The 23,099-nt window shown below is 46.5% G+C and overlaps 1 protein-coding gene across 1 annotated transcript; it reads left to right on the top strand.

The window, feature by feature from the left end:
* The first annotated feature begins 10,961 nt into the window (after window positions 1-10,961).
* On the top strand, window positions 10,962-21,325 carry olfm3a (olfactomedin 3a). Its single transcript, XM_084703076.1, has 6 exons — window positions 10,962-11,030; window positions 16,072-16,215; window positions 17,534-17,689; window positions 18,106-18,325; window positions 19,821-19,927; window positions 20,648-21,325. The coding sequence occupies exons 1-6, from the start codon at window positions 10,962-10,964 to the stop codon at window positions 21,323-21,325; spliced, it is 1,374 nt and encodes a 457-aa protein (XP_084559202.1).
* Window positions 21,326-23,099: the final 1,774 nt, after the last annotated feature.

Below are 23,099 nucleotides of genomic sequence, written 5' to 3'. Positions count from 1 at the left end.
ACGATGCCTAACGTCTGGTGGACCTGAGTAATATGTCATGTACATCTGCTCGAAAGACAGAGATGTCAGAGTATTGACATCTTTAGTGCTCCTAGTGATTTTTTTCACAGGGAAGGGTGGAAGCAGCATCTACAACGACCTGCTATCAGTCGATGAGCAAAGCAGTCGGAGTGGAGCCATGACATGACAAGGGCTGTCCCCGAACAGGAAGAGAAAGAAATCAAACACCTCTAATTAGTCGTTATTACTTCCTTCACCGCTTGAAAACAAATGACAGCCAGAATTCATGCAGCTTCAAAGAGCTAACTGCCCAGGCAGGCAGACTTACATTTATATTTCTGTCCCACAGAGAGCAGAAGAGATTCACTTGAGTGAATTGATGAGGTTATGGAGGAGTAACAAAGGACTTTTTCCTCACCACACTGACTTTAATTTCGTTTAATCTCTTTTTTATTTTTGCGTCTGGCTCTTTGTCAAAAGAGCCAGGGAGAAACAGCCATTTTTATGGGAAATTCTCAAATCCAAGATTCACTCTCTTCATGACAAGAGAACTGTCTGTTCAGTACCGCTGTTTTGATGAAATTCGTGTTTGTCAGAAATGTGTGGACATCGCAAGGTTCTTTGTACTCTCAAAGGACGCAGGACTGTACGAGAGGAAGGGAGGCTGGGGTATACCAATTACTTCCTTCCTTTCTTCCCTCACCATGTAAAATCCACTGCAGGCTTTTCCGTTGACAAATAGCCACATTGTCCAATCAAGTTCACATCCGTCACCTTGAAATGGAGGCGTTGGAATCACGTTTAAATCATTCAGACATGACCTGGGCTTAAGGAGTTCCAGAACATAAACTGTATGACCAAGGATTGATTACTGTGTTTTCACACTGCCTATGTATGTAATTACCTGGACTGGCTCAGGATACACTCGAACGCGTTATTTTGCAGCACACATGGCAAGTGGCCCCATGATGGAAGAGAACTCATTTTACAAGAGAATGCATTTACGCCTTTTTGCCAAACCGTATTTAAATTCTCTCGTTCGGGAGAGAGGCACCTCGGGGATCAGAGTAAGATTGTACCTTAGGATTTGTGATCCACGGGGAGAGGAGAAGGAGACAACAGCGCCTCGCAAAGAAGCCTCTCATGCTGCACGTGCCGCAGGTCTGCAGCCTCTGTTCGGACATGCACAGGAGCTGTGGCTGTGATCACATGAAAAACCCCGACCCATCAACGCGTCTGGTCCCTGTTTACTCAGCAATGCCATTCAACCACGTATCATGTGCTACCGTGAGGCTGCTTTCATGTCATTTTTGTCCATTCATCAAATTCATAGGAACATTTGGAGATTTGTACAAAAACAAAGGTACTTTTTTCTTATTTATGCTTCGCATCATCCAGATGAGGGCTAGGTCTTCGTGACAGATGCTGCTTCAAATATCCAGATCAATGTGTCATATTTCCCTGCCAGCACTACTCCTCAGCCCCAAACACTACATTACCCATGCAGGGAACCAGCTAGGTCAGCACAAACAGAACTACGGGGGAAATGACTTTAGCTTGTATTCTGGCTCTGTAGCCTATAGCGCCTTGGTAATAGAGATGGGAAATCTGTTGTCAGGTTCATTATGATGAATGAGAAGAAAATGAAAAAGAATCATTTTTTAGGGGGATGAACATTGATCATGTTTATGGTAGCCTCGCACAGCTTTTAGCCAGCAAACTCAAAATCTTGGGCAGTTCGCACCAACTAAATCTAACCTTGCAGCGCAACTTTGTATGCCAAAGATATAGTCCTTCATATTGATCACAGTGTTTTAGTTTATTTTTTTTGCTTCTCTGAAGTGTCACCTTTCTTTACATCAGTGAGGCGTGTGGAAGGTAGACATGTCCAGGTCGATGTTTCTAATCTAATAGCTTGGTTGTGTTGGGGATAAGGGCAGGGTTGTTCAACGGCTAGAGGCCTCAAGAGAGCCTTTCATCCCAACTATCCATCCCTTCTAAACTTTGCAATGTTCTTTCATCTCCCCTTGAACAACGTCCTTTCATAAACTTCTAACTGAGACACACACACATCATATATCACCATACATTAGTTGCAGGTCACATCATGGCTAGCTTGTATAAGCCCTATTCAAAGATACAAACTTTGACAGGAAAGGATCTTTCTTTTGACATAATCTTACTTCTTGGTGCTTCATGTCATCAACATCAGCTTCCCCCCTGCACTGAGCAACAAGACTAGGCAACTGAGTTAATAAGGAAGGAAAGAATATTTCATACTGTATGCCACTACTTAGCCTGTCCAGTAGAGACTTTTCATTCCGTGTCTTTTAAGTCTACGCAACCTGTATGTCTACAGTTATTATCCACATGAAGAGAGAAAATCAGCCCCATGCACACCAATCAGCCACAACATTATGGCCACCGACAGGTGAAGTGAGTAACATTAGTTATCTCGTTATCATGGCGACTGTCAGTGGGTGGGATATATTAGACTCGAGAGTGAACAATTTGTCCTTAAAGTTAATGTGTTAGAAGCAGGCAAGCCGGCAGAGGATTTGTCATGCTTTGGGCGATGTTCTGCTGGGAATCCTTGGGTCCAGCCGTTAATGTGAATGTTGTTTGACATGTACCGCCTCACAAAGCATTGTTGCAGGCCATGTTGTACACCCCTCATGGAAACGGTTGCAACAGTGACATCTTTCAGCAGGATGATGCCCCCTGCCACAAAGCAAAGATGGTTCAGCAGTGGTTTGAGCGTCAACGTGTTGACTTGGCCTCCAAATTGCCCTGATCTCAAACCAGTCGAGCATCCATGGTATGGTCTACTGGTCAGAGGTCTAGTGGATTCCATGCCTCAAGGAGACTAACTTTATTGGCTGCAAAAGGGGGATCCTGCACAATATTGGTCAAGTGGTCATAATGTGATGGTTGCATTTTGTCGCAGTTCCCCCAATCAATCAATCAATCAATGAGAGTGGAGCATATGTTTCATGAAACTTTGGTGGATGATGAGCAAAAGTACAAGTACAAAAAGACCTGCCCTGAAGCTTAGCAAGTAGCCTACTTTTGTTAGGCTCCAAGTCTTTATTAATATGTGGGGAACGTAGTCTCATTAATGCATGCATGCATGCTCTACACACTGCGGTCTCCAGTCTGACATTGTTCAGACTTTTGTCAGCACACCATTGTTCACCCACTTTGGAGAGCACAATAACCCTCATCATAATTCCTGCGTGATGGAAGACAGTTTTATTTTTCGGGGGGGGGGAAATCCAACACCTGAAGAATAGGTCCCGTTCCACGTTTGTCTTTCAAACTCCACGGGCGGACTTCAAGGGTATCTTTCTGTATGAAATACAAAAAAGCGGCAAGGCGAGTGATCAGAGAGGCAGGCGAAACGATGCTGAACAAGCCCCGAGGCACGAGGCAAGGTTTCCCCCGTCAGAAACCTGAGAGACTGTCAACACCGGGCTCCACCGGGAGCCCTTAACAAAGCCCCAGACGCACGGCATCAAAGACAGACCCTCATTTCAATAAAGTTCAATCGGCCCTGTTGCTTTTTCCCGCCGTGGCCCGCTGACGCTGGTGCGAGAACAGCATTCGAATGGATTGCGGACAGGACATCAGACCCCTGACCTCCTCTCTAATGACTCCCAGCACACCGCTGGAGAGCGAGACCCGGTCTGCTCGTTCACACAGCAGGCCAAGGACAAGTGTGGTGATTGTGTTTACCAGCCAAGGACAAAGGAAGAACGAGTCAATGAGAAGAGAGGTCATGCTGGCAGCAAGACTAGCTAAAGCCAGTTTTGAAAAATACCTTTTTATGCCCAGCTGGGTATGACATATGGAGGTGAATGCTTTATGACTGTGGGTAAGTTGAGAGTTGTGAGATGGACATGCAGGTATAAGAACTCGTGTCATCGTCTTTTGTTTCTTGCCTTGAGCGATATGAAATATCAGGCCGTCTGTTCAGAGAAGGAACAACTGTATTTACACACCCATACTTGGAACTTGATGCCTTTATGCCAATTTACCTCTGCATTTTTGTTATACGTCTGTCGAAAACAGAAAGCACTTTGGGATAATGCAGACTGGGATAATTGCAGCAGAATGTGGGACTATAGCGAATGGACTGTCCAACCCACTGACCAATCTCTAAAGGAAGGCAGAATTGATTTGGTGAATTATTAATTTCCTGGAAAAAAATCTATGTTCGTACAGTTGGGCAATTACCAGTGAGTCTGAATTTGTCCCTCTGACTGACAACATGTTTGTGAGTATGTCTCTCCTAATATTTCTCTCTTGTTTGCTCTCTCAATTCTCTCTCTCCCCCCCCACCTCTCTTACTAATGCCATATTGCAGGGTGTGATCTCAGCCCAGGTCACTTACTGAATGTCACCCCCTCTCTATCTCCCTCCTCTGCCTTTCCTGTCTCTCTACATACTGCCACCATCACACATAAAACAGAGTTCTTGCATGCTGATGTCCCTAACGTGGTGAATATTCCCACATTCCCACTAACGTAAAGTTCCTAAGCGAGTCCCAAAGGGTTTGGAAGCACCATTGCACGCATGAAAGGGTCGCTTGGAATCACCTTCCATCCACCTCCCAGAATCAAAATCAGAAGGGTTTTAATCGCCATAAAAGTTTGCACAGACAAGGAATTTATTTAGGCAGGAAGGTGCACACATTAAACATATAACCCTAACCACAGAGCTGATGTGGACGAGCCACACTACTCGTCAGGGATGACGTCGCTTCACAGGCGTGGTTATGTCACGGAGAGAAAAAAGGATAGGATCGAAAAATCAATCCTGTATTTAGCATGGGATGACCGTATGTGACTTGAATGCAAGAGCCGTGTTTATGACAGCCTGTCGTCCCTGAATCTGTTCCCCTGTTCAGACGTGATGAGAACAGAGACAGCTCTCCGAGGGAGCGCAAAGCGCCATGCCCGAGAATTCCCACCGGACGGAAAATCACTTCATTTCACTCACATGCAAACGTGAACATGACAACTGTTGTGTTCCATTTCCGCAGTCATCAAACCACTTAACGCAATGTGCTTGTTTTCAAATTGCATGCCGGCCCCCCACGACCACGCTCCCTCAAGAAGCAATAATTAAGTGAGAAATCTACGTGGGAAATGTACAGTTGTGTGCCGTTTCTATAAACACCTCAGCTGTAGTGTCTGGGACTGGAGCCAGCAGACTAAACAGCTCAATAAGTCTCAGTGTACTGCAGACAGGAAGTGGGAGTGAAGGCTGAATTTTATTGGAAAAAGCTGGAAGGCATTTCACAATGGGAATTACATTTAAAACACGAGGGGTCCGCAAGCGACTGAATGCTTCAGCTGTTAAGATGAATGGCCCATTCCAGAATGTTTGACCGTAAGCTGGCAAGCTGACATTTTAATGATATGTTTCAGGGGTATTTTTTGTGCGGGTGGGTTTGGAAAAAGTAGCAGGCCTTTGTGAATAGGCACTGACCTTAACCTGCACAGACACACACACACATATCTGACACCTTGAGCTAATAAAAACACGGCTTGCCGACCGTACTACGATGTTGTGCGTTGGCATTGAGTGGGGAAGTCGTGGCGGAGCTGAAGGAGGAACACTGTGAGGAAACAAAAGACATAGTGGATGACTCAGTGTCCTGGACTGTGGTGTGTTGAAAGGAGGCCACAAGGAGCGTTTAGAAGAGCACAGCATTACTGAGAGTAGCCCCTTCTGTCTATTTAGGCTTTTCCTTTTGAAGCGAGATGTTGTCGTCAAATTACAGAACATGTGTACATGTTTCCACACGTGTATTGGTACTGAAAATGTACCTATATGAACATGCTGTACATGTTGTTGGGTGACACTGAGCAAAAGAAAGCATGAGTCACAATTTTGGTTTGCGTTGACAGACAACCTCCCATGAAATGGACCGTGGCTCATTCCGTGTAATCTCAACCAAAAACGGAAGCCATCAAAAAACAGAACATGGTTACGGTTGCTATGCCACTGTCACATCTTGGGGTTCTAATGAAAGGAAGGAGGGTGAGGCGGAGGTGGCCGGCTGGAGGACCGAGGCGCTGCAGTTCCTGGAGGGGAGACGTCTCATCTCTGCAGACACTTTCATTTTGATGTTGTCGCTTTCCGTTTCTTTTGTTTTTAATCTTTCTTTTAAATGAGTTTCGATCTAGTCGGTGTCTTTGGTTGGCTTTAATGTGTGTGTACGTGTGTGTGTCGTTGCTGCTCTGTATTGCATGGGTGATTCTGGTGGTGGGGGGGGGGGGGTTGAAGCCCCTCTTCTGAGCCACCCATGAAATACAGAGCAGCAAAAACACACACACGTACACACACGTCAAAGCAAACCAAAAACAAAGTAAACCACCGAGCTTGAACCCCTTGTGGCATCCCTAAACATAGAAGCTTAAACAATTATCACAATGCAATTTTGTGATCATGTTCTTTTTGCAAGAAACCACAAAACTGTGTGATGCAAATGTCAAAATGCAAGGGAAAGGAAAATAAACTGTGGAATAATTACAAACATGGTCTTTTGCTTAGTGATGCCTGCAATGCAGTGAAGAAAACTTGAAACAATATGACAACAATAATGTTTCATGTCACTGGCCCCTCTATACTGGCCCCAGCTTGGCCTCCCCAGTTGAAAACCTCCACTGCTGTTTGGTGATGGATGTGTAGATACATGTAACCCCAACCCTACATGTTCATATAATCCTAATATAGACCTACTATGACATCCAACAAATGCTACCCTCAAGCTCCCAATAAAACCCAACACATACAAACGCAAACTCACAAAAGCTGCAACCCCTTTTTGCCCACCCACCGACCCACAGACCGAGCCTTAGAGCCACGGAGCCGCATCTGGAGACAGCCGCTGAGCCGCCTGGCATGCCTCTGCCAAGCCACCCGCCCATTCACCCAGAGCCACGCTGCAAACGTGATAGGGCACGATCCACCTGCTGCTAACGTTCGCTTTCCTGTCTTCTGTGAGTGCTGTGTGATCGCTTGCCAACGGAGGGCCAGGTCTCGGTGTGCCTTGGCCGCCCAGGAGAGAGGGGCTGTGTGTCAGCTGTCGGGAGCAGCTGAGACGCTTGGCAGGGGGCCAAGAGAGGGCGAACGTGGCGCCGTCTGCGGGGGGGGTTCAGAGTTGTCGGAATCAGGTTTGTTAACAAGTAGGTTTACACATACGAGGAACAAAAAAAACGGAATAAGGGGAAAGATAAAGATCAATCGAGTTCTGGGGTAAAAGCAGGGGCACCTCTTAGAATTTCGGGCCCCGTGTCGCTATTGCATTTTGCCCCCCTTCCTCATTTTGACTATATTTTATATAAACGTGTCGACGTGATCAGAGACGCATGAAGAGATTGCAATATGGCCCCCCCTGCCCTTATTGGTTATGTCTGTTTTTTCATTCATCAATTTCTCACTCAAAGCTTTTTGAGTGCCCTGCCCACCATTGCCCCCCCCCCCCCCCACACACACACACACACACACACACTTCAACATCCCTGGATGTGATGGCTGGAAGTTTGAATTCGTCCAGCACTGCTTCCGAGAATTCCTTGAAGTGCACGAGGACTTCATTAGTGAAAACCAATTTAGGAGTGCAATAAGCAAGGTGCTTTCTAAAGTGCTCAGTGGATGATGTCGCACGTCTAACATGTTCAAGTGGTGATGTCTTTGTTTTAAGGAGTGATTGAGCTGGAGGGACAAAATCCTGGATTTCATTACTGAAGTTGTTGGAAGGTCAACAACTTCCTCTTCCCCTTGGCATTTCTTTCTCTCGCTCTCTTTATCTCTCTTTCTTTCTTTCTTTCTTTCTTTCTTTCTCTCTCTCGCTCTCCTTTTACTGTAAAGACGTTTGTTCTCCGTTAACAATGGCTCAAAAGCTTTCACAACCTTCAAAGTGTGTCCCATCTTTGTGTGCCATCTCAACAGCCATTCAGTGCCTCTGATTGAACGTTTCGACATTTACGTAAATAGGAATACACAATTATAAAAAATGTTCTTCCTATTCAAATAACTCTTGAAAGGTAAGCCAATCACATTGGTGGTTTGAAATGAATTTGTTTTCAGCACCACACGTGGTAAAACACACAGACCTAAACACCAAAGCTGACAGTAATTAGGGAGTGAAAGATGTCGCTGCTTTCAAGTGTGACTTTCAAGAATTCACCGTTTCCCTTCAGACTGGCAGCAATACGTAACAACAAAACAGAACAAAGTTACCTCCTCATGGAAACTATCAGCTGATGTTGCTGAGCAACAAGTCAGGCGAAGGAGAAAAAAAAATGCGTGAGCGAGAGAAAGTGAGGGATAGAGAGGGAGAGAGAGAGAGAGAGAGAGAGAGAGAGAGAGAGAGAGAGAGAGAGAGAGAGAGAGAGAGAGAGAGAGAGAGAGAGAGAGAAAGAAAGAAAGGTGACAGAGAGATAGAGGAAGAGAAAGAGAGAGAGGTGCGTGTGGCTCAAGGATGGATAACAGGTGGAGTGTGGTGTTTGCGGTGAGGTCAGAGGAGAGAGGGAGCTGGAGGGTGGGGTGCGCTATAGTGGTTACACTGTGATGGTGTGGAGTGGTGCTTACTGTGCACTAAGACGAGCCCTGAGACCACTGATATCATGTCCCCAGTCTGCTCATTAGAGACACCGCGGACCCTGCACACTCTCACACACACACACACTATCACACACACAGACACACTCATTCACATGGAACGAGATTTGTTTTGCGTTGTGTCGTTTCAATTAGGACACTGCCGCAACGTCGTGTGCTGGTTAGTCTTTTTTATTCGCCTGCACACTGCACACGAAGAGACAACACATTCAATATGTTAGCCCTTGGAGCAACTCCCAGCACCTGGCCACCAGCGTGAGCGCATGGAAACTTTCTCAACCACTGTCCCCACAAACTACAATAAGTACCTTAGGTTAACGTACATTTTTTGTGTCCACATGGTAACAAATTGTATGTTTGATTAACATCACGTTGTGTAACATTACCACAGTTTTCACCTTGATAACCAAAGGTCAAAAAGAACAATAGGGAGATGTGAAAATCCAGATAACGTGTGATGGGTCAAACCAAAATATATGTATATATATATTTATTTTTTTATCACATGTATGTACAATATTGATATGAAAAAGTGTTTGTACACCAAACATTAACATTAGCTATTCATCTGCAATTAAATAAAAAAACACTGAAATATTATCATTAGTAGTATTATTATCAAACGATAAACATCCCCTCTTGACCTGACCTGTTTGAATTGGTCATTGTGTGCAACTTAGTGCATAATCTAGGGGAACAACATCACACTGCTACGCACACATGCATGGACGAACACACGCACACACAGATACACTCACGCACACATACATCGACGAACTCACACACACACACGCTTGCATTCATTCACACATACAAACACACACACAGACGCTTTTCTTTTTGAACATGAAATGAATGCATCTGAACAACCATTATTTCATCGTAAACATCCTAAACAACCCAGACAGTTGTTACCTGTGATTCGACAAAGCCACAGGAGAGACAGCCAAAGAAGGTGACAGCGGGAGAGAGAAAAGAGAGACAGAGATTACAAGAGAGAAAAGCTGAAGGAGACCGAGATGTGTGTAGTTATGGAACAGAACTCATTTTCAGAACACATAGTGGGGGGGAGGTCCATTTAGGGGGGAGAGCTGACTTGATGTGGTTTTGGAGAGAGAAAATGACTAGAAGAGGGTGAAGATGGCGCGAAGGGGGGAGGTGGGGTGGGGGCTGGGAGGGTCTCTCATGTTCCTTGGTGGGTCCTCTCCGGATCGGAGGCTACACCTCTCCACCCCCGTGTCTCCCCGGCCCCCCACACTGCAGCCCCTCCTGGCTCCCAACCCACCGAGCCCAGCAACAGAGGCATGAAGACTCCCCCTCGCAGGCCAGCATCGCTGGGCAACAGACGCAGTTGTGGTGGCCACAGGCAATGGAGCCCTCCCCCCTCACACGCACACACACACACATTTACCCACCAGGCACGCCAACCCCTCCCCTCTCTTTCAACGGTGCCTGGACGAGTGAACAGTTGAATACGCTGGGTAAGCGGAGGTGGGGGTACTGGCAGATGCGTGGGCGAGATTTGCTTCTGTCGTCGGCGTAAACAAATCACCGTTGCTCTCCGCTCCAGAGGACGGCGACAGACGAACAAGTTCACCTTTAGTGTTGTGAGAAATGAGCGTGAACATTCTCAGGTGTTTTGGATGAAACAAGTAAGTGTAGTTTTAGTCAGCCACATACAATCAGTTGTACCCCAGAGGCATTGGCAAATCTGATTTTGGCCATGTTGCTCCCCTATAGTCTATGTTCTGAGACTTGTTGATGCGGTGTGTGGTCAACAGTCCTCTGGGAGTAGATGTGTTTTTAGAGTATCCAGTCTCATGTTTCTACTCTACACTCATATCACCAAGCCTCAATAAACGCATTTGATTCTGTATCCACTGAGTGTGTGTGTGTGTGTGTGTGTGTGTGTGTGTGTGTGTGTGTGTGTGTGTGTGTGTGTGTGTGCGTGTGTGTGTGTGTGTAGCTAGATTGGGTTCTGTGAGGGGAGTGGCAGGTCTTGGCACTGATCAACATCATGAAACGTTTTCCTCAAATAATCAAGACACACTAAATGATGTCATATCCGTTGTGCACCTCCCCTGCAGTCTAGATCTGTCCTCTTCCAGGCTGAAACTTTTTTTCTATGTCTGTTGTGTCCAAACAGCGGTGTTCTGTATTGTCTTCACGCAAGAGAGTCCCCGGAGCGGTGTAATGAATGTGGATCTATCACGCTTGTTCCTTTGGAGAGCTCTGAACGGCGGGCATATACCAGCAGCGACGTGACGGTCCCGCAGTGAGACCTGCGCGTGAACAAGCGTGAGAAGTGCAACTGGCTTTCCGACAGTATGCGGGTTTTGTTGACTGTCCTGTATCCCGTGCTTTCACTTATGATCTTCGGATTATATCCTTCAATGGTGAGTCCCGTCCGGTCAGATGAAGGCAGGGCACGCGCAGCGTCCACAGGACTGCGTGCTAAACGCTGCCTTTACTTTTATTTACTAAGGTGCATGCGGGTTGATTTTGATTCACCTTAATTTCTTCAATAATAACTTAGCCTATGTTTTTTTTTAACAGAACAGAACATGTTGCCCCCTGTAATAACTAGCTATCCAAATAGAACCAATCCGGATGTCGACGAGGGTAAATGGAGGTAAAAAGAGGCTAAAATCACATTTGTTAGTTGAAAGAAATGTGTGAGCCCTTTGTGTTTATTACTGGTTTGTTATATATTATCTATAGGGTATACAAAATATTGGATACTTGATATGAATTGAACTCTTAATGAAATGTTATTGTAAGATACTTTATCCGAGTTTGCTTTTGATTGTAGCTGCATGTGGGGGAAAAGGGCAGTGGACAGTGAACACAGGCAACGTGGGTTCGCTGCACTGAAACCCAAGTCCACACAAATATCAGAGCCAAATATGGACCATTTTACCCATGTCCAAATGTGCTTTTTTTCAACAACAACAAAAAAACAGTGCATCCCTCTAAGATATCTCAAGCTTGTTGTTTACTGTTGTCTAATGTCTTAGGGAATTTTGGTGTTGAAGTAGGCTACTGCAGCCAGCCAATCCAAGTAGGTTAGGTATATGTCAGTGAATAATTGATTTTGTGTGACACCCTATGATAACGAGGAAGCCTTTTCTTGTAATTTTGTGGCGTGAAACTTTGCTCATATGTTGCTTTAGCTATTTGAAACTGCTGCATACATGTCGGTCAAATCATCTTTTCAATTTACTGTGTTCACGATGCTATTTCCTGGTCAGCGGTCAACCACAGTAAATTGACTTAGTGATTAACAATAGTTAACGTGTCTGCGGTAGTGTAATATATGATGAAATGGTCCGTGATGAAAAGGTTGGATGAGCGTCCCAACCTGCCCGGGCACGCACACGTTCATGTGTGTGGCACGTGATGTGTGGGTCTCGGTGGAGCTGTCCACTCGCTTGGTGCTGAAAACTAATTTAAACCAAAAGGGGTCGCACTTGTGTCCGAATAGTGAACGTATAGATGTTCGAGGAATGTGCGTGTAGTCGAACGCGCACAAACCAGTCGTCGATAATTGTTTTCCCCTTCTAATTTTCTGTAACAAGTCATGGTTTAGCAGGACGTTTTTCAGCTCCAGTGCCTAATCTTCAAGCAGCCCAGGAAAATGTGATACCATCTATTTTGTGGCACAGTTTCCACATCAGGTACTTAAGTACTTCCCTGGGGAGAATCTCCAAGTGAATGATATACTGATACAGCTATTCCCACGTTGCAGTATGCCAGGCAACTAATTGGGCCTGCTATGAGGCCGACACATTTTTTCATGATTAAAAAGATGGTTGGGAACTGGTGTTTAGTGATTACAAATGGTGTTATGCACCTGGAAGACATATCCATTGCTGTAGACTTAATGACTGATGATTAAAAGACATACTATCCATATAAAATACCCAAGCAAAACATGTCCATGTTCTGTCTATGTGTTCATGACTTGTGTTTGTGTTGACCTATATGGTCAAAGAGATCCTTTCTAACTCCTTGGTTCTTTCAGATAATTCTTAGCAAACTATTAATAACTTCTATTCTTGTTATTGTTCCTTTTCTGTCTCTCTCTCTGTCTCTCTCTCAGTGTGAGTCAGCACTTAAGGACAGTGGCTGTCTGTGATGATTCCGCAGAATCAAAATGAAAGATGACAAGCCTGAGCGATGTCATCACAAAACAAAACAAACTACACACAGGCAGCATTGTAAAAAAAGAAAAAAAGACAATGCCATTAGTGATCATGTGTACACAAACCATGTACCACTGGCAGGAGATTGATAATCCCACTCCACAAATTCCTTATTTACGTAACTGCTTGGGGTTCCACACTCCGTTTCCCCTCTCCCCTTACCACATCAGAAGCTCAAGGAACGCGTGTAAAATAAATACAGTCAAAACACACTATAATACCGTGCTTAAAAGAAAAAAGTGGAAGATAGATTCTAGGTGATCGTAGTCTTAGTATCATCGAGTCTGCGTTCTGCTGTTTTCCATGTCGACCCAAACATTCCCGTTTCAAAATCAAGGCCCAGAATCACCCTTTTGTTGGCTTCTACATTAGACGGGGCGTACTGTGGTCGGCGTCGTCACATCCTGCCACGCTACACACTACTATAAGCAGGTCGCTGTTTGTCACGGTGAGATTCCCACGGGCTCCTCGGTGACTTCTGTAGCAAAGATCCCCACCATTTAAATGATGTCTGAGGCACTGACACCTCATATCGCGGCGTAGATGGCTAAATTACTTGTCCTCCGGGTGATTATGAGACAACTAATGCAATTCGAAGAATGATTCCAGGCGCTGGGTGCAGTTTCCCGGGGGGGCTTTCTAGATTCCTCCCCGCTCCCCTCTTAATTACCGTGATTGTAGCTCGGAGGAGCTTCGACTTCCTCGCCAGACGTCTGTCACTGCAAAGCATTGTGGGAGTTGTGCCGAGAGGAGAATGAACTGAGTCGCTTCTGTCTTAGTAAGACCTCCTCCACATCTAATCAACTGGCCTGATCATGGATGCGGTCCTCCAATTAGTAGCTCGCTAATGATCGCTGCATGATCGCCGTCATGGCGACGTGAACAGGGCGAGCGTGAGCTCGATACCGAGGTACGGGGTGATCTGGGGACGGTGTACTGCAAACCAGCCTGTTTGTGGAGGTAGACACAGAGGAGTCTGGCTCACTTAGGTGCATCTAATCGGTATTCCGGTCGTGGCACCACAAGTCATTCACTATGGGATGGAGCTCCCCACTATCTTTGCTTAAAAAGATAGTGTTTGATCGCTCTCTCTCGGCTGTCTGTTCCCAGTGCGCGTGACAGAGGCGAGGGTTCGTTCGGCGGGAGAACGGGCGGTGGTACACGCTTCTGGAGGGGTGAGGTGAGAGGTGTCTGCTGGATGGGACTGGGTTCGGGTCACTCGGCGATGATCTCTTCCGGAATGATCCGTGCCGTCGTTTTCTGCAGGGTCAGAGGAGTCCGCGCTTGTGACGGGTTTCGAGGAAATGAATTTCTCTCCGGTGCTGTCGCCCGGGCGATTTCTCCCTGGCAATCACAAGCGCCCTGTGTCTTCTCCTCTGTCTCTCTCGCCCGCTATCTCTCTCCATCCACCTGCCGTGCGCTTCCCACACGCACCTATCTGTTGTCGTGTCTGCCTCTCTTTGTGTCATGTTTACAATACAAACACAACCTTCCCGGTCCACACACATACACACACACACACATACATACTCGATCAGATCCACATATACACCCACACACAAACACTATCAGACAGACACACACCCACACACACCTACACACAAACACTATCAGTCACACTCTATTCCAAGCCACCCCTTTGTGTGTGTGCGGCCTTGACATTAGACGGGGGGGGGGGAGTGGGGGGGCTGTTGTTGGCATTTGTCACACCCCCATCCTGCAAGGCTGCTACATGCAGGTCACTGTTTGGCATGTTCAGACTCCCATGAACGACTGACTTCTGGGCCCATTCAGTCAGGGAGACGTACACACTCAAATTCGTATTGTTCTCGGTTAGAGCAGAGATGTTAACTCGTTTAAGGAGGACGATCATCAATTACAGTCCAGACATGTGCATTCCACTTCAGTCGGCTCTAATATCTCACAGCCTTTGTTTAGACAGTTTGATCGATGGACGCAAACGTGGAGAGACGTTCATGCAAACAGAGGAGTACACTGTTCCCTAGGCTTCTTTTTGGTGTGAATTTAATCTTGTATCGAAAGGGCACAAAATGAATGTTTCTGTTTGACTACCTTTCTTGGATGAACCGCGCCGCGTATGAGTGTGTGTGCTTTTCGTACTCGTTGGGGTGTCTGTGCGTGTGCGATGTTGCAGGCCTGTGTTGTGTGCAGGTGGGGGTGTCGCTGAACCACCTCAGATGTGATTGGTGGGTTCAATGCAGAGCTCAACAGAGTCTGTTGTATGTGCGTTTGAGCAGAGACCAGAAATGTGTGTGACTATCTAAGTGAGTAACAGGACCTGCATAATAAAACCCCCAATTAGTGGTTTGATTTGGCAAATGATTTGCGGAAAACTGGATATCAAAGCAAGGTCTTGATAATTAGATTGTGTTTATAATTTACTGCCGGTTAGACAAAACAGTTTCTTCCAGTGAAAAGCTCATACTTCAAACTCCATCGTCTTTTTCAACCTTTGCAATTCAATATTCCTATTTAAGTTAGATAGAAGAGAGCCGGCTGCATTGGTTTCACAGAGATGCACTTGAGAGTGTGGTCATTAATCATCCTCACTAAGGTGTTCTGCTGAAGCCAGGCTCAGTGGACAATCACTAGTTTACTCTCTTCCCAGAGAACGTGGTCTGTGTATCTCTCTCTCTCTCCCTCCTTCTTCCTCTATCTGTCTTTCTCCCTCTACCTCTGTCCCTGTCTCTCCCTCTTATTTCATCTATGTCTCTCCCTCTCTCCTCCAGTGTTCATACGTCTCTCGGCTTCTTGCTTATTTCCTCCCTATCATTTGTGTGTCTCTCCCTCCCTCCCTCCCTTGCTCCCTCCCTGTCAAGCTTGCTTCTTGTAGGCTAACTCTCTGTTTACGGTGTGTCTGCCTCTCTCTGTCTCCCTCTCTCTGTGGGAGTTGAGACTTTGTGAAGAAGATGGACAGGCTGGGGTGGATAGTTCAGCCTGAGATTGAGTCATTGTTGTCTGCCAAAGCAGTCAATGTACTGGAACCAGCAGCAGCAGACTGACACATCATATCACACCATATGGTCCAGTTTGTTTTGAGCAAACCCCAAAATGGAATGGGACCTCCCCGAACATTGGAGTTTTTGGAAAGTCCAGACAAGCATCTTTTGTTGGAATAACTGTCTGTGTGTGCGTGTTTGTGTTTGTGCATCCGTGCGTGTGTGAATGTGCATGCGTGCGTGCCTGTGTGTGTGTGTCTGTCTGTCTGTAGACCATCGGGCCTAAGGAGGGCTGGCAGGTGTACAGCTCAGCGCAGGATGCAGATGGTCGCTGTATCTGCACAGTCGTGGCTCCAGAACAGAGCCTGTGCTCCCGGGACGCCAAGAGCAGACAGCTACGCCAGCTCCTGGAGAAGGTAACGCACACTGACACACCTTGACACTCGCACACACTGACAAGCACACACTTGTGCACACACGTACTGGCACGCACCCATACACTTATACACACACACACGCTCAAACACAATCACACACAAACACAACCTTATGTTCTTCCACGCGCACATACGTACTCACATTATTACCGCGATGCCTTCAGTTGTATCTTTGTATTATTTTTTTCTTGCCTTTATTGCCTCGTTGTGCTTTTTAATAATTGTGTTATGTCCACTCTGCTGTCCTGTCTGCAGTATTGAATGTATCTCTGTTTTTAAGCTCTTGGTGCAGAACAAATTCCCCTCGGGGCAATAAAGGTCTTTATTCATTCATTCACACACACACACACACACTGTACTGTACACATTTAAAACTTGAAGAAGATATCTGGTGCATGATCTTTTCCAGGTAAACTGCCCAGTTACACTTTAACAGAGTTGAATATAGTAGTCAAGGAAAGTTGAATCAACATATCTTAACAACAGCTAGACAAGTGTGTTCCCCTTCGTTCTTTTGGTGAGCAGTCTCACGAGCCCTACTTACCCGGCGTCATGGAACCGACCAGCTATATAGTTATTTAGTACTAGCGTTGCTACCTGCATATAGGCTACCTACAGCTGGCAGCTGTGGTCTAAATAGATTCAGACCTAGGCCCGGTAAATTGTAGAGCTAGCTAACTACTACACTTCTGCTGTGTGGGAATTGCAGGAGCTAACTAGTCGAAGGGCTTCCAAATATACCAGAGCATACCCCACAATTTTGTAAATTGTGGGGAGGACACAATTTCCCCAGAAATTGTACCCTCTGTAGTAGAATATAACTTCTGCTTTCACATCCAAAGTACATGACTTATTATACAGCTCTATGACAAGTCATTTCAGTGCCAAAGTTAGAGTGATTTAAGAAGCCATTAATACCTGTACTGATGACTAATAGCTTGGCTTTTAATCAAATACAGGGAGGCTAAGCTCTGCCTGTATCATTATGCAGATGTGTTGGGCACAGCTGCCTGACATAGTCTGTTAAACACAGGAGAACCCAGAAGCCTGCTCATTTTGTTTCTCCCGTTGGAAACCCAATACTTGGAGAGGGATGAGAAAACAACAGACGTGCAGAGCGCCAGAAACTGAGATCATTTACCTCACATTCATCACACAGTGTTAGGTCCATATGTCAAAACTCTCAACAATTTGTCAACCCGCCAGCTGAGAAATGCAGTGTAGTGTTGTCTTTTACCTCTGATGTTTGAAGGGTTTGAGTTCATAACTGTTTTGAGGATTTGGGTTCTGTCTGCAGGTCCAGAACATGTCCCAGTCCATCGAGGTTCTGAACCTCCGCACCCAGAGGGATTTCCAGTACGTCATGAAGATGGAGAACCAGATGAAGGGGCTGAGGACAAAGTTCAGGCAGGTCGAAGACAGCAGGAAAGCCGTCCTGGCCCGCAACTTCCAGGTAGCCATGCAGGTCGACCACCCAACAATGCTCCACTTGTATTACAGAACGTCCTCAGTCCTGAAGGCTGGAGACAGCCCTGTCAGAATCGAGCGTGTCTGTTGTTAACCATTCAACAGTGGAAACCCCCTCCTCCTCCACCTCGCACATCACAGAGGGTGGACGTAAATCTCCCTGTGGCCATCAATCTAATCCTGACAATCTTCTCCACCTCCCCTTCTCCCCCTTCTCACCCTCGCTCTCTCCCCCTCTCCCGTTTTCTCTCTCCCTCGCCCCCTTCTGCCTCCCGCGCCCCTATCCCTCTCCCCCTACCCCCTCCATCCTCTCTCCTTCCAACCCTCCCACCCTTCTCACTCACCACTTCCCCCCCCCCCCCTCCACCTCTCAAACCCACCCCGCCCCCCTCGCCCCTCCAGGAGATTAAGGAGAAGATGGACGAGCTGGTGCCTCTGATCCCCGTGCTGGAGCAGTACAAGACGGACGCGGCGCAGGTCTCCCAGTTCAAGGAGGAGATCCGGAACCTGTCGGCCGTGCTGACGGGCATCCAGGAGGAGGTGGGGGCGTACGACTACGACGAGCTCTTCCAGAGGGTTCTGCGGCTGGACAGCCGGCTCCGCAACTGCATGGGGAAGCTGAGTGAGTCCAGATGCTTCGCTCAACCCCCCCCCCCCCCCCCCCGCTCCCCCAGCCTGTCAGAACAGATAACCCTGCCCTGACTTGACTCCAGCCTGTCATGTGCTGCGAGGATAACCCTGGTCGACTTGAGCCTGACGTGCTGTAACGATAACCCTTCTTGACTCTACTGTAGTCCTATTGTACAGATAACCCTTCTTGACTCTACTGTAGTCCTATTGTACAGATAACTCTTCTTGACTCTACTGTAGTCCTATTGTACAGATAACCCTTCTTGACTCTACTGTAGTCCTATTGTACAGATAACCCTTCTTGACTCTACTGTAGTCCTATTGTACAGATAACCCTTCTTGACTCTACTGTAGTCCTATTGTACAGATAACCCTTCTTTACTCTACTGTAGTCCTATTGTACAGATAACCCTTCTTGACTCTACTGTAGTCCTATTGTACAGATAACCCTTCTTGACTCTACTGTAGTCCTATTGTACAGATAACCCTTCTTGACTCTACTGTAGTCCTATTGTACAGATAACCCTTCTTGACTCTACTGTAGTCCTATTGTACAGATAACCCTTCTTTACTCTACTGTAGTCCTATTGTACAGATAACCCTTCTTGACTCTACTGTAGTCCTATTGTACAGATAACCCTTCTTGACTCTACTGTAGTCCTATTGTACAGATAACCCTTCTTTACTCTACTGTAGTCCTATTGTACAGATAACCCTTCTTGACTCTACTGTAGTCCTATTGTACAGATAACCCTCCTTTACTCTACTGTAGTCCTATTGTACAGATAACCCTTCTTGACTCTCCTGTAGTCCTATTGTACAGATAACCCTTCTTGACTCTCCTGTAGTCCTATTGTACAGATAACCCCTCTTGACTCGACTGTAGTCCTATTGTACAGATATCCCTGATTGACGCTGCCACAGCTTGTCATGTGCTGCGCAGATATGAATGTGCTCCCTCGGGTGACATGACAGGGAGTATGTGCTACCGTACAGTCAGTAAAGGCTTCCCAAAGAGGGAGCCCACTCTTCATACCTCAGGGAAAAACCCACGCATCAAAAGCCACCGCAGATGGGACAATTCCGACTGCGCATTGCATGTTCTAAAGCCCACTGTACTCTTTGACTGAAAGTATTGAGAGAATAACCTTGAAAACAGATGATAAGACGGCATTGGTGGGACGTCGCTGATGAGGTTGAAATAGAGGAGGCTGACTGGTAGGCCGTGGAGTCCGTTTCAGATGAGACTGGAACGTAACCATAACACCTTGGAATTGGTTTCGAATGCCCAATGTCGCCCTACACGCGATCTTCCTCAGAAGCAGGGCTCGAGAGTCAGAACACAACAGACCGGGAGGAGAAGGTGTCGGAGAAACCCAGCATGCTCTCCACAAGGGGGGCACAGGCAGCAAATTGTCTTGAGAACTGCAGTTAGGCAAACAGGGGAAAAAACTGAATCTCTTATCACGGGTTTTCTTTATTAACAGCGTGTGGGAAATTAATGAAAATCACTGGACCCGTCACCATAAAGACATCTGGAACCCGCTACGGCGCATGGATGACTGATCCACAGGCCTCTCCCAAAAACAACCGGGTGAGTGTGTGTGTGTGTGCGCGTGCGTTTGCGTGTGTGTGTTTGTGTATGTGTGTGATCAAGTGTGGGTTTGTGTGTGTGGAGTACTGCACATGTGTGTATGTGCATGAGTACATGTATGCGTACGTGATCTGATACGGGGTCAGTCTTATCGTTTGGAAGTGTGGGTGCGTGCGTACGTGCATGCTCACATGTGTGTGTGTGTGTGTACGCGTATGCTTACGTGTACTTGTGGGTGCGTGTGTGTGCAAACGTGTGCATGTTATGGAGTACTGCATGTATGTGTGTGTGTTTGTGTGTGTGTGTGTGTGTGTGTGTGTGTATACTGGTCTGCCTCTGTGTGTGCGCTCATGCCCATGTGTTTTTCTGTGTGGGCGTGTCCGGTTATTTTGCCGGCGGACAAACATCTCTGCTGACTTTTCCAAGTGGGGGGAATTTATTACAATTATTAAAGGTTGACATGACCAGTGTCATGGTGTTGGTTTTCATACAGTGCTTTCCAAGGTGGGGAAATCTAATTGCTTCTCTCTCTCGCCATATACAACGCGCCTTGATTTATGAGCCCGGGTAAATTCTCCTTTTAATGCCGGACTTAAAAGCAACGACGCAGAGGATGACCTTTGCCTTAGCGTACGAGTATAAACGGAGGTATGTCTGTGTAAGTCTGGACGCCTCCCTGTGGTATGTTCGCATGTGTGTTCATCTCCTCTCCGTCTGCAGGTGTGGTACATGGACAGCTACACCAACAACAGGATCGTGCGCGAGTACAAGACCATGGATGACTTTGTCTCCGGGGTCGTGTCTCGAACCTACAACCTGCCGTCCAAGTGGGACGGGACCAACCACGTGGTGTACAACGGCTCGCTGTACTACAACAAGTACCAGAGCAACATCATCGTCAGGTACAACTTTGAGACGGGCCAGGTGTCGGCGCAGCGCGCCTTGGACCACGCAGGCTTCCACAACTCGTATCCATACACGTGGGGCGGATACTCCGACATCGACGTCATGGCCGACGAGCTGGGCTTGTGGGTGGTGTACGCGACCAATCAGAACGCGGGGAATATCGTCGTCTCCCAGATCGATCCCGAAACCCTGGAGGTGCTGAAGACCTGGAACACGGAATATTCCAAACGGAACGCGGGGGAGTCCTTTATGATCTGCGGAACCCTCTACATAACTAACTCTCACGTCACCGGAGCCAAGGTCTACTACTCGTACTCCACAAAGACCTCGAGTTATGAGTACACTGATATCCCCTTCCACAACCAGTACTTTCACATCTCCATGCTGGACTACAACGCTCGAGAGAGGGCGCTCTACGCCTGGAACAACGGACATCAGGTGCTTTTCAACGTCACCCTTTATCACGTCGTCAAAACCGACGACGACTCTTAGGCTCTGGGGGATGGAGGACTTGACACGACAGCCAAGCACTGTCGTTGGAGATGTAAAAAACAAACAAAAAAAAGACCTCTCGTTCATGTTTTGTTTCCTCTACGTCCTTGTGACATCTTTCAGTGACCACGACTTAAAAATTAAAGGCCTTCTTTTCATTTCAAATGTACTCTGGGGAGGGGGGGGCAGGGTGTAGTGGAGTGAACCTAAGACAGGGAGGTAGAGAAAGTATATCAATTGGATAGAAAACGTGTTATCCATTAATATATATTCATACATATATGTTACTTTTCCATTGCTGCTATCATGACAACGGAATGCCTTATTTATTATTTTGTTGTTTTAAAAGCCAAAGGCACACAAAAGCCTTCGTGCATGAATGTCTGTCATTTTTGTCTGTAATTCATGATGAAACAGCTGTGCTTTGGTTGAGAACATGTTTCCCTCAAAGTGTTGTTAGTGACGTCTGTTTAAGAGTATTTCAATCTTCAGAGTGATAACTTCTCTATGTATTTGCTGCCATGTATTGCTGGTTTATTACCGACAAATCCTTGTGGACATGATTTCAGAAAATGTAAAATATCCAAAACAAAGCCAAACATTGTATGTCTCTATGTGAGAATTAAGTTCATATTTTGTATAAAACATGTGACCCTAAAAGGCTGCCTGTGGTTATTCCCCACCTTCGGTTCATGTTCTTAGGGTTCTTTGGATGTAATCATCCGAAATGTCATTAAAAAAAAAATCTATCTTAAAATCTTGAATCACACCCACACCGACACAGTAACGTTGCGTCCAAATGAAAATGGCCTGGATGATGGAGAAAGATCACCAGAGCACATTTCTGAATGACGATGATGAAGATGATAATGATGATGATGATGGAAGATTGGAGCAATTGGAATTCTCAGGCAGCAGTTGTACATTTCCCCCATCTGAAGGGTTGAGTACCGTCCTTTGGCATTTCAATCAGGTTGTGGTGAAGGTGGAATGATTCGACGGGCTCGCGGCAATCTGCTCCCCGCCTCTCGCCCTGCCATCACATCCCGCCATCTTTCTTTTTGCGTCACCTGATGGGGACTCTCTAATGCATATCAATGCCTGCCTTTATGATTTGAATGCATCAACGGAAACGCACAGATGTGCATGTGCACTTCCCAGCGGCCTCCTCAGCTTCTCGGCCCCCCTGGCAGGATGTCACACAAGCCCCCACCCTGTTCCATCCCCCCCTCCTTCACCGATTCAAGGAACAAAACCAGTAAACGGCCTCTTCACCGTCATAAATCCTTACTGATTTTCTCTCAGGTCCCAAAACGGCAAGTGTTGCCTTGTGTGACCCTCCTTCCCCCTCCCCCCCCTCAGACTCCTGCCACCCCTTGAACAAAGAAAGAAAGAAATCTCATCAGCAAAGGCTGTATTAAATCAGAAATAACTCTTCCAGGAAACTTAATTAGCATTGATTTTCCCACAATTTTCACCCTCTCTGCCGACACACGGCTGGCTGTCTGGTTGGGTTAAAGGAGAGCGATTGCTCACGGCGTAACCTCCAACACTGTCTGTCTGTCTGCTCTCGTCTCTGCTCTCCACACATCCAGGTACTTCCTGGTAACTTAGACAGCTGATACAGGGGTCTGAAGAGGAAATATTGATTCAGGCTTGATTTAGAGAGAGAAAGAGAGATTCATTTCTTGACACTCCACTGCCATGCACAGCTAGGACGCTATGGAAAAAGAACATGTTTTCAAAACAGTTTTTCTTTTATTACCCAGTGGTT

Source organism: Hypomesus nipponensis, chromosome 8 (genome assembly GCF_054491055.1).
Source record: "Hypomesus nipponensis isolate SF chromosome 8, ASM5449105v1, whole genome shotgun sequence".
Taxonomy (NCBI): domain Eukaryota; kingdom Metazoa; phylum Chordata; class Actinopteri; order Osmeriformes; family Osmeridae; genus Hypomesus; species Hypomesus nipponensis.
This window is presented reverse-complemented; position numbering and strand designations above follow the sequence as displayed.

Coding starts and splice junctions, on each gene's coding strand:
- olfm3a (XM_084703076.1), top strand. CDS start 10,962: ATGCGGGTTTTGTTGACTGTCCTGTATCCCGTGCTTTCACTTATGATC. Junction 11,031..16,071: donor TCGGATTATATCCTTCAATG/GTGAGTCCCGTC, acceptor GTCTGTCTGTAG/ACCATCGGGCCTAAGGAGGG. Junction 17,690..18,105: donor TCCTGGCCCGCAACTTCCAG/GTAGCCATGCAG, acceptor TCGCCCCTCCAG/GAGATTAAGGAGAAGATGGA.